The 11,865-nt window shown below is 54.9% G+C and overlaps 1 protein-coding gene across 1 annotated transcript; it reads left to right on the top strand.

Annotated features, from left to right (window-relative positions):
• Nucleotides 1-1,554: 1,554 nt before the first annotated feature.
• LOC101010673 (ficolin-2) lies at nucleotides 1,555-8,271 on the top strand. Its single transcript, XM_003911117.5, has 8 exons — nucleotides 1,555-1,677; nucleotides 3,235-3,348; nucleotides 4,032-4,085; nucleotides 5,486-5,518; nucleotides 5,985-6,112; nucleotides 6,519-6,648; nucleotides 7,183-7,317; nucleotides 7,917-8,271. The coding sequence occupies exons 1-8, from the start codon at nucleotides 1,578-1,580 to the stop codon at nucleotides 8,162-8,164; spliced, it is 942 nt and encodes a 313-aa protein (XP_003911166.2). The 5' UTR covers nucleotides 1,555-1,577; the 3' UTR covers nucleotides 8,165-8,271.
• The last annotated feature ends 3,594 nt before the right edge of the window (nucleotides 8,272-11,865 follow it).

Raw genomic sequence — 11,865 nt, 5'->3', positions numbered from 1 at the left:
TGACCATTTTCTGTTGAAGTTACCCTGTACCCACTCCAATAGGCCAAATTCTCTTGATTATTACGAGTACTTTAAACAGCATATTTTTTAGATTTCTGAACGCTAAAATGTTAATATAATGTCTTTGAGCTTTTAAAGCCTTCTAGACTTAATTATAAGTCATCCAGGCTTGAAAGATTCTTCTATTAAGAAGGACAAATAGCATCCAGTAAAGGAACTTGCCTAAGGACCTGAAATTTTGGCTGCTGGGGTTTCACCGGGCAGCTCCGGGGACCTGGCTCCTCTGCAGGTGACTTCAGGACTTTGAGGAAGACGCTTCCAAACCATCTTCCTAGGTTCCATATCTGCACCTCCATGGAGCCTGTGTCTTCCCCAGGTTCATCCCTGGACCTCATCTGTATCTGGCATAGCCTTAAGTCTTGAGAGGTCTGCCCTAAACACCATGGAACCCGAGGCGGGGGATCTTAACTAGTCATAATCTCAGGACCACACATCTCCATGGGCATTAAAGGAATATCCAATGGGATTTTGTTTCTTGCATGACTTTGCTGGGCTTCTACTGATCTTGCTAAGGAAGGAGGCACCCCGGCATCCCTATGGCGGCAGGTAGCAGGGTGCGGTGGTGGTAGTGGGAGGTGCAGTGCCGGTTCTGTCTCTGGGGACTTTAAGTATACGGCCTCTGGGGCCCTACCTGCTACTGTCTCTAACCTGGCTCAGTCCCAGGCGAGAGTGCACCTTCAGGCCAGCTCTTCTCCAAAAGGCGAATACAACCACTGACGTCCACAGCCATCTTACAGGTGGGATGCCTGGCCTCAGGGCTCAGGCGGTTCCCTGGGCCCTAGGAGTGAAATTCGCCTCCTCTCATCCTCCCTACAGGCTAAGCCCCTGCATTCACCCTCAAGGTCTCCCCCTCAGACGTGCACCTGGGTCATAGTCCCCCAGGCTCCCCACCCTTCTGTCCTTTCCCTCCTGTGTGTGTGCCACTGTGCTCTACATACTGCCCCAGGAAACGGTGAACACACACAGGCATTTTCCTCTCCTTTTCACCCTGGCAGCCTGCCTGGACCTCATAGTGGCAGTTTCCAAGCCTCCTGAGGAACGTCCCAAGTCTGCTCATGGCGTGGTGAGGGTTACTATGTAAGGCCCACACCAGTGGCCCATGACCAGCTCTGGCCACGAGGACTCTAGGTATTCGGATAAGGGCGAGAGACCTCTTTGAAGAAGAACGTCTTTAGCAAACCTTCCTTGTTCCCCGTTCTCAGCTCATGGTGTCATCTGCTCACCGCCAAACAAAGGTGGGAGGATGGGCCTGGGCTTTGCGCAAGGCCACAAGCAAGTCAGCCTGTTCCCTGGAAAGAGACCGTCCCCCTGCAGGGATGAGAGTCCCCATGGTATCCCCAAGGAGCGGGGGGGAAGGGAGCAGCCCTGGAGATGATCTCGCACCTCCTGCTGGCGTCACCAAGCCCACGGAGAGGAAGCGGCTGTCACTCGGAAGATGAGAAATTGGAGCCTGAGGGAGGCCGGCTCCTCCAGCCCTATAAGAGCTCAGGGACCTCTTGAAGCAAAGACCAGAAGAGATGGAGCTGGACAGAGCTGTGAGGGTCCTGGGCCCTGTCACCCTGCTGCTCACTTTCCTGGGCTTGGCCTGGGCTGTCCAGGCGGCAGACACCTGTCCAGGTAAGGGCACTCCAGGGCCTCTGGTTGGAAACTTCTCATCCCTGAAAGCTGGCAGCTTCGTGACTGGTGGCTTCCTGGCTTCCAGGCCTTGCACCAGGCCATGTGGTGCATCGTCCAGCAAAACAGCAGCTCTGCACACCTCATCTTATGGGAACAAATGCAGAGGCCCTGAATGGATGTGGCATCTCAGAAATGGGGCTTCCTCTGCTTGCCCTCCCATAATGGAAACCGAGGCAGGTTTCCACCCTCCCTGGGCCACATGCCCCCCTCTAAGCGTAAAAAGCGCAGTCACGGTGTTGTGTGGGGAGGTGGGGCTTGTGGCGCCAGCTGGACAGACACCAGTCAGATATTCTGCCATGATCACCATCACGGAGAGACAGGGTGTCAGGCGGGGATGAGCAACCAGCACTGTGGGACCTTTCCGTCCAGCACCTGCTGGGCTCTGGAGATGCCATTTCCCATGGTGTCCCTGATGTGGCACAATAAAGGTGGCATTGTCCCCACGAGTTCTGGACCTCCTTCGGGGCTCCCAAGAGGACACTTCGAAGCCAAAGCATGGGCTTCAATGCATGGGAGGGCAGGTTGAAAATGCAGGTCCTGGAGTCAGGTCCTGACTTCATCCACCTGAGGCTGGGATGGAGGGTCAGGAATTGTGACGCTCCCGATGCTTGCAGAGATCCGTGTCGGGATTTCTGGAATATATGTGAGACAGAGATCTGGGGTGTGCTGTGGCTGGCATCGCATTCAAAAAGCCATCGGTGGAGTGAAGTGCGACACAGGCCAGCAACAGCAGAGATTCGCTTGGAAACTCCTCGTGGCTCGTTGTGGAGTGGTGGGGTTAGGGTGGCCTTATCGTCTTCCTTAAACACTTGTAGACTTTCTAAACGATCAAATAATAGCCCGTGTTATTTTCGTAACACACTAACTTGAATTTGAGTGATCTAATTGAAAACAACAAAGCTGCATTCCAGTTCTAGTTTTGCGCCAACTTGTTCTGTGTCCTTGAAGGACGCCTCCCTCTGTGGAGGAACGAGGTGGACCCACAGGAGCCCATCCGTTCTCAGATCTGTTCCAAAATCAGGTGTGGGAGTCGCGATGGTAGCCCTCGCTCCCTGTCCTTCTCACCCGATATTGATTACAGAACAGACGAGATTAGGATGCTATCCTAAATGGTAGGAGCTGAAATGAACCTGCACCCCTAGGTAGGTAAGGAAACAGAGGCTCAGAGGGGTTAAGGGACTTGTTTCAGGACACACAGTACTGAGGAAGTAAGGTTTGCCTTCAGGCAGGGTAGCCTCCAAGGCCAGGGTTCTGCCCCAAATCACCTTCCTGCCTGACCAGTGCCCAAGAGGTGAGGACAGACCAAGTGGCCACCAGAGCAGGAAAACCTCCCTTCCAGGTGACCCTCCAGCTGAGGGAGGTGGCTGTGGCTATAGCCATCTGCCCAGTCCTGATGTCACCAAGGTGCCAGGTGCCTTTCAGTTGAGTGGTGTGTCTGTGGCTCAGTGGAGTCTTCAGGCCCAGGTGACACTAAGTGGCCGCCTGTGTTTTTTGCAGAGGTGAAGGTGGTGGGCCTGGAGGGCTCTGACAAGCTCACCATTCTCCGAGGCTGCCCGGGGCTGCCCGGGGCCCCTGGGCCCAAGGGAGAGGCAGGCACCAATGGAAAGAGAGGTAGGTGCGGGCTGGATCAGGAGGCCAGGCATGGCGGGGGGCACTGGCTCTCGCTCTTTTTGAAATTAGATGCTGAATTGGGCAACACCCTCCCCCGTGGTTCCTGGATCGAGAGCCTGGGTCCGGTCCCTGCTACAGCCAGGAGCAGAGCTGACTTCTAGGGCCCAACAAGGTTCTGAAATGGAGGGAGCATCTTTCTTAACTATTTCATGAGCTCACATTTGGACACGCTTTTGTAGCTCTGTCTCCTAGTCCTTGATCCAATTCCAGCTTTGCTCGGCCACCGGCACGACTTCTAAGTTCTATGTCCCTCCGCCTTCCCACCTCAACCCGGAGGCCATGACGCTCTTCTCCGCCTGTCTCAGATGAGGAAACTGGGGCTCAAAGAGTCCAGGGATTTCCCTCTGTTCTCACACTTGGAAAGAAAAGAGCCAGGATTCCACCCATGGCTTCTGGATTTCCAGCTCCTGGCCCCTGAGTGAACAGGAGAGCCCTGTGAGGCCTGGGTCCTGGGTCTAGAACCTTCTGGTGCAGGATGGGCAAGCCCGGGCGGGGCCACAGTCACATCGTAGCACGAGCAGGGTCATGGTCATGATTGGAAATGACAGCCGCCAGCTCCAGGGTGGACCCTCTGATCCTGGGCTGGGGAGTTTTGCTCAAGGCAGTGTCTTTGGAAATTGCAGGAGAACACGGCCCCCCTGGACCTCCTGGGAAGGCAGGACCACCTGGGTCCAAGGGTAAGGAGGGGACAAGAGTGAGGAGGGGCTTTGAGGCCCTTCCAGACCCAGCTGCAGAGGAATGTGGGCGGGTCTTCTGGGGCTGCCACGCTGTCCTCCGACGGGAGCCAACGCCTGCCCAGGCAGGGCTCCTGGGGCTCAGTCCAGGGCAGAGGTCTCAGTGTGGGAGCTGGTTCTCAATGTGTGTGTGGGGGGGTCTCAGTTTGCGGGAGTGGGGTCCTCAGTGTGGGAGCTGGTTCTCAATGTATGTGGGGGGTCTCAGTTTGGGGGAGTGGGGTCCTCAGTGTGGGAGCTGGGTTCTCAGTGTGGGAAGAGGGGTTCTTGGGGGTGTAGGGAGAGGTTCTTGGGGTGTGTGTTGGGGGAGGGGTTCCCGGTGGGCAGGTTGTGGGGAGGTGTTATCAGCATGGAGGGAGGAGCTGTCAGTATGGGGGAGAGATTCTGGGATGGGGCAGAGGTTCTGATTATTGGGGGAGGGACTTGCAGTGTGGGGAGGGGTTCTTAGTGGGGGGCTGTCTGTATGGGGGAAGAGGTTCTCAGGTAGGGGAAGGTTTTCAATGCAGGAGCATCTGCCCTGAGGGTGGGTCTGAGGCCAAGTCCTGTTCCTCTAAAGTGGAAATGGTCTTGGGATGGGAGTGTCTGCTCACTCGTCTAAGTCCCACTCAGTCCTGGCCTCTGTCCCCGGAGCGCAAGGCCCCTGTCTTGTCCCCTCCTCCTGACTCTGCTCGAAAACCAGGATCAACCCCAGATGGCTTGGAGAACCATGCCAACAAGCTCCAAACACAGAATTACTAGTAATTCCCTGCTTTAAAACAAAGAATTTCCTGATATATTTTCTTGAGGAATATTTTGAAGAATCAGGGAAATATGCAGTCGGAAATTGAAGTTCCCTTTACTCACTCACCTTTACCCACAGACCTACTCAGGATAAGACCACCCTACACTCACCAAACCCCAGGCTCAGTCATGGGTTCTGTCTAAACGTAAAATATGCAGGGTTGGTGCCCAGACCCCAAACAACCCTACCCCCATCATATTACCGTGTCCACCAAGATGGGCTGTTTGCAGGCCTTGGGACCTCAGGAGAACCGTGAAGATCCAGGCTCCCTCTATTTGGCATGTGGAGACCTCAGCAGTCTCTGGAATGGTGGCGTCTCCTTCCCCAGGGACCTCCGAAAGGGGTGTATGTGGTGGAGGGGCCAGTGTAGACAGCCCTCGAGGGAAAGAAAAATTTGGTCAACAGAAGCAGGGTCAGGGACTCCTTGACTGGACCCATACCATCTCCTCCTGGGGAGGCCCAGAAAATGGTCTCCACTTTCCATGCAGTGTCCGTGGACCAGTGGGGGGTGAAGGGCTCTGATTTCCAAACTGTGACACGTGTGTCCTCTCTCATCCACGAACAGGAGCACCTGGGGAGCCCCAGCCGTGCCTGACAGGTGACTGGCCATCCCCACTTTCCCCCACAGCTTGTGGCTGTTCTTGTCTGGAAGTTCAGGGTCATACGACGCCACTGCCGGAATGAAGTGACAAATAGGAACAAAAGAAAATGGTTGCTTGCCCGTTTCCTTGTCCTCTAATTATTCAAGGAAGTGACAAATATTGTCCAGACAACTTACATACATTCCATGGCAATTTTCTCCTATCTTCTAATGTACCCCAGAAGGCCGGGTGCCCAGGAGCCGAAGGTGGGGGTGACACTGGGAGGTGGGAGGGTCAGGCCGACAGGGTGTGGCCATCACAGCTGCGTGGCCCTGGGGGCCGTGTCCCTGTCTAGGCCTCAGAGTCCTGCTCTGTTCATACAGACGCCTATGGCCCTGCTCCTCCCTCCTGGGCCTCCCTCCCACTGCCCCTGCCCTGCCCAAGGCCCCCGTCCTGCAGCCACTCCCTGGGTTCCCTTCTCAGGCCCACACACCTGCAAGGACCTGCTAGACCGAGGGCACTTTCTGAGTGGCTGGCACACCATCTACCTGCCTGACTGCCGGCCCCTGACTGTGCTCTGTGACATGGACACGGATGGAGGGGGCTGGACCGTGAGTGTGGGGCTGAGGGACCCTGGGCAGAGGCGGTCAACCTGGGAGACCTGGATTCCAGGCTGTACACCTGGCCGGAGAACACACTCTGGAATTCTCTATTGCCCTGGTCGGGGACAGAGATGATGGGGGAGGTGACCCGTGGGTAAAAGTCCAGGCCGTGGGGGAGGCTGGGAGGGGCCTGGTGCTCTCCTGCTGTGTGGCTTGGGGCTTGTTGCCTCCCCTCTCTGAGCCTCCATTTCCTCCTTCATCCCGTGGGGTCTGTGAGGAGACCAGGTGGGCGTGCTGGGGACCCCAGCCTGTGATGCTCTGCCAACTACAAATGCTGCTCCTCTGGAGGGCGGGTCCCCCGTGCTGTGGGACATCGGTCTGTCCCCCTGACTCCCGTCCCCTGGCTTCTCCACAGGTTTTCCAGCGCAGGGTGGACGGCTCCGTGGACTTCTACCGGGACTGGGCCGCGTACAAGCGGGGCTTCGGCAGTCGGCTGGGGGAGTTCTGGCTGGGGAACGACAACATCCACGCCCTGACCGCACAGGGTAGGGCCGCTGCTGGGGCTTGGGGGTCAGGGGGCCCTGAATGGGGGTCCCCCTACCCCTTAAGCCTGGGCTGCCTGGAACATAAGCGCCTCTTAGCCCACAGGGGATCGGGCCCTGAGCACACTCAGGGTGGCACTGGGACCTCCGAGGGCTGCGTCCCCTGCCGCAGGCTCTGGTGGCATCAGGACAGGAGAGGGTAGAGCTCTGGGCTGAAAGCCTCTTCTGGTCTTGGCCCCACTGGCATCTTAGACCCTGAGAGTGGGAAGGAAGGACACAGCGGCCCCATAGTGGAGTTTGGGCCCAACCCCAGCTCTGCCTCTAATCCGCTAGGATTTGGGAGTCAAGAGTCTCGCCCTGTTGCTCAGCTCACCCTGCTGGGTCAGAGCTACATAGGCCCTGGGGAAGCTGCGGTGCTCTCTGCCCTCTGCCTCCATGGAGTCCAGAGCTCCTTCCAGGCTCTGCCCCAGATCCCCAGCTCCCATGTCTAAAGGTAGAGGGTCCTTCTGCTGGGACCCTGAAACCTTCCTGTAACAGGAACCAGCGAGCTCCGTGTAGACCTGGTGGACTTTGAGGACAACCACCAGTTTGCTAAGTACAGATCATTCAAGGTGGCCGACGAGAAGGAGAAGTACAATCTGGTCCTGGGGGCCTTTGTGGAGGGCAGTGCGGGTGAGTGTCTGCTTGGGGGTTGTGTGGCCTGGGCTTCTGAGGGGGGTTTGGGAAGTGGAGAGAGCGTGCTCAGTGTCCTGGCGGCCTTGCGGAAGAGGCCTCACCTCTGAGCCGGTTTGTCCGTCTCTACGTGCAGACACTAATGTCTGCGCTCTGTGTAGCGTGGGGGGTCACGGGACACATCAGCGCATGACTGCAGAAATCCCAGCAAGGACATCCGGTAGGAAGGAAGTCTGCAGAGCAGGGACCTATGCACACGACAGCAACTGATATCTCTGTGGGGCGTGGCTGGAAGGGGTCTGCCATGGTGGAATCTGGAGTAGAGAATGATGATCCCGACCCCTGCCTCCTGTTCTTCTGTGAAATAAAATAGTGCACATTCGGTGGCAGGGCTAGACCTAAAGACAAATTGCCAAGACCACTGCCAACAGCAGGGTAGTATTCACTGGAGTCACGGATTGCACTTCTTGGATTGTGCAGTGCACAACCTGATTAACCATACATGGAGGACACACCAGGCCAGGCTTCAGGTATAAAGACTTATACTGCCTATAACGATGTTACTGCCTGTAATGATGCTCACATTTCCTCCTGCACAGGTGATTCCCTGACATCCCACAACAACCACTCCTTCTCCACCAAAGACCAGGACAACGACGTTAACACCGGAAATTGTGCTGTGATGTATCAGGGAGCTTGGTGGTACAGAACCTGCCATGTATCAAACCTGAATGGTCGCTACCTCAGGGGGGCTCATGACAGCTTTGCAAATGGCATCAACTGGAAGTCAGGGAAAGGATACAATTACAGCTACAAGGTGTCAGAGATGAAGGTGCGACCTGCCTAGCCCAGGCCGGCCTCAGGGTCAGGACACCTCCACACATAGTTGGTGGGGGGTAGGGTTGGGAGCTTGGCCCTAGGGTTTGTAAAAGAAACACATGTCGTGATTCTAAATTGCGTTTGTCTTGCTGTGCGTAAGAGGTTCAAATCCTGCTCTGTTTCCACAATCAGCCCTTCCAGATTTGTGACATTAACTCACCTCAAACCTCTGTCTTTCCTTGGCAAGGAGTAAGAATGTGTTTCTGACCATGCCAGCAGGAACCTTCCTTAAGAACAAATACAAGACTTTGACGCTGTGATGAGCTCAGAGTGCAGCCCTGCTCGGGTCCCTGGGCAGGCTAAATGCCTTCCTGGGGCTCGACCACCTGGGCTTCTCTGTGAGCTGGATGGTGGGGAAGTGAGAAGGCGCATTGGAGAGGAGGTTTCTCCTGCACTCAGAGATGCTGTTGCCTGTCCAAGGCCCCCAGCCTCCCAGCCGCAGCTCTGCCCACTCACTCCCCGTCACCCAGGCTTCCTGTTGCCCGCTCTGTTGCGTATTCGTGGGACCTGCTCGCTACTTCCTCACAAGCCAAAGCAGGAGTGGCTGTGTGCCTGTGACTCCCTCATCAAAACGGAGAGAGCGGTTACATAAGGCAGGTGCGAGGGACCCGAGCACTCCTGAGAGGCGAAGAATCCTCCTTTTGGCCATGAGTGTCCAGCCCAAAGCTGCCCTGCAGCTGAGCCCAGTGCAGTTAGAATCAGAAAGCCAAGGGCCCTTCCACCCGCTTCTCTCGGGCAAGCCGCCTGCAAGACAGCAAAGTGTATTAGCGCAGCAGCTTGTGTCTGCTGAGGACGGCACCTGGCCTTCTCCTCTCGCCACCTCCTGGTCTTCCTGAGGACCCATCCCCTGTCCCCAGTCCCCGGCCAGCTCAGCCCGATGAGGCTTTTGGAGGCTCCACATCCCGGCATCGGCCAGTGCTGACCCTTGTCCGGCTGTTTGGGTCCCTGATCCCTCTCATAACAGCCCTGCCCTTGTCCTATACCCTCTACTCAGAGAGGATCCAGACGCGTCCAAGGAGGCCATGATCCCTCCCTGAGCTTTTTAATGTGGGCGCCCTCCTTCCCCTACAAGGGTCCCTCCTGGGTCTTAGTTGATCTAAGCCCCACGCAAGTCATGGGGAGGGCTGAGTGTCTGGGACTTCTGGGGGGATGTGCACCATTTCCTCTGAGTTCCTGGAGGGTATGCACCATGAAGATCAGGATGCAGCTCTGGCCTCACCCTCCGTGAGCCATCCCCACCTTCCCTCCTCACTCTGGGTTCAAGGCCTGGGATGAGCCAGGACAGGGGGAAGCAGGGACAGCCCTGGGCATGGCCCTTCCTTCCTGGGCCCGCAGGAGGGGGCCACACCACCCACCCAGGGGGTTGACCCGTCCTCAGGACAGAAACTAGCAAGTTGTCAAATCTGAGGGTTTGTAACTAAATGATGCGGTGCTGCCCCAGGAAATTACACCCAGACATCTCTTTTCTCATAGACCTGGGTCCCTAGCTTTTAGACAGGATGACACATCATTGACAGGTACTGACTTTACATGCATTGTAGCCTCACACTTCAGCCATTCACTGCTAGGCAGTCTTCTAGGGCAGCAAAGAGCTCAGCCACACACCCCGGGCCAGTCAGGATGAGACCTCCCCTCAGAGGGGAGGGGACTCCCTTCAGTGCCGTCCACCCCCCATTCTGGGCATTTCAATCTCCAATAGGAGACTGAAATGAGGAAAACATGCACCTCACTCAACTGTAAAGGGAGGAACTTGGAATTTCTCTCAAATCTTGACCCTCGAGTTCTAGAAACGGGGTCCTCTCTGGAATCTATGATGGCATTATTCTGAACGGCAAAAATAAAGCTATTAAATAAAGAAATATTTTTAGCCTGATAAGCCAGAGATTTTTAAAAATATTGTTTTTAAAATTTTCTTAATTGAGAGAGGAGCTAAAAAGTAACTTTTTCTAAATATTTAATGTAGCTTTGCTATACTTTATAAATACTCTCAAACTTCGGGGATTTGTTGGGATAAGAAAAAGTACTTATTAAAATGCAGTCAGTATGTCAGGGGGCTTGTGTGGTTAGCACAGCACAGGGAGGTCATGGAGGCGTGTGTAATTAACCTAATGTCACATAAACGTATTTGCATGACACGTGCATCACATGTGCATATGTGTGTATGCGTGCACCTGCAGGGCCTCTGGGAGGTGTAACTGAAGCAGGCATCAGAAGGGCTCTGTAGGACCAGCTGGCACTGGGCGGGTGCCTGGAGCTGCAGGTGCCTGCTTCTCCCATCTCCCAAGAGACCTGGCTCCTGCATGTCACCAGCGCTGCCTCGGGGTGTCTGTCTCCCCCCATAGCAGAGGGCTGAGCCAGGTTGGGGCCTGAGCCAAGGTCAAGAGTGTCCCCAGGGCTGGGCTGTCCCTGTCCCTCTGCTGGGGACCACTGCTGGGCTGTCCCTGTCCCTCTGCTGGGGACCGCTGCCTCCATGGCAACTTCCGGAACTTACCATGTATAGTCGGAAAAAGGGAGGGACCCTCAGTTCCCTGCCCCTTTCTTGGAAAACTCATGAAAGATCCACCCCTTGTTTAGTATGTAATCAAGAAATAACTATAAAAATAGCCAGTTACCAGTCCTCAGAGCTTCTCTGCCTATGGAGTAGCCGTTCTTTTGTTTCTTTACTTCTCTAATAAACTTGCTTTTACTTTATGAACTTGCCCCAAATTCTTTCTTGTGGGAGGTCCAAGAACCCTCTCTTGGGGTCTGGATAAGGATGCTTGTTTTCCCCAAAGCTGTGAAGCCTTGCTTTGTCTGGAGTAAGTGACATTGAAACCGCCACTGTAAATTATGACTGAGACAATGAAAGAGATCTGACTTAACCAACTCCATTTTGCTTCTAACCTCCAAGCTGTCCTTGTTCATTCCTAGGCATAGGCTGAACTAACTTTGTGAAGAACTTAGTTTATAGTTAAAAACAAAGATGGTAATAGCCCTTTCTCAAAACCTCCTTCTTGCCTGGGGACTAGACTGCTTTTGTAGGACTAACAAATTAGCCACAAGATTAGAAATTATGGTTTAGGCGTCATGCAGCTGGAGGCTACAAGATTCTGACCCTCCCTAAACTGCTCCTAAAGTCAGTGCTTGAGGTATTTTGTAGACCCTGCAGTTGATGGATCAGCTGGCACCACCCAGATTGATAAACTGGCTCATCTGATCTTGTGGCCCCACCCAGGATCTGACTCAGTGCAAGAAGACAGCGGGGACTCCCTATGATTTCATCTCTGACCAATCAGAATCCCCAGCTCATTGGCTTCCCTCTAACCCTGACCAATCAGCACTCCTGGCTCATTGACTTCCCCCCAACCCTGACCAATCAGCATTCCTGGCTCATTGGCTTTCTCCCCACCTACCAAGTAGTCCTTAAAAACTCTGATCCCTGAATGCTCGGGGAGACTGATTTGGTAATAATGAAACTCTAGTCAGGTACCCTGCACGGCCGCTCTGCGTGAATTACTCTTTCTCTATTGCAATTCCCCTGCCTTGATAAATTGGCTCTGTCTGGGCAGCAGGCAAGGCCAACCCATTGGGTGGTTGCAACATCAGGAAGGCCCCGTCCTTAGGATGAGAAAGGAACCCGCCCTGCAGGGCTGGAACCCCATGTATCAGGAAGGTGAAGCGGTGTACCCA

Source organism: Papio anubis, chromosome 13 (genome assembly GCF_008728515.1).
Source record: "Papio anubis isolate 15944 chromosome 13, Panubis1.0, whole genome shotgun sequence".
Taxonomy (NCBI): Eukaryota; Metazoa; Chordata; class Mammalia; order Primates; family Cercopithecidae; genus Papio; species Papio anubis.
Note: the sequence above shows the minus strand (reverse complement) of the source record. Positions and strands in the feature narration are given on the sequence as shown.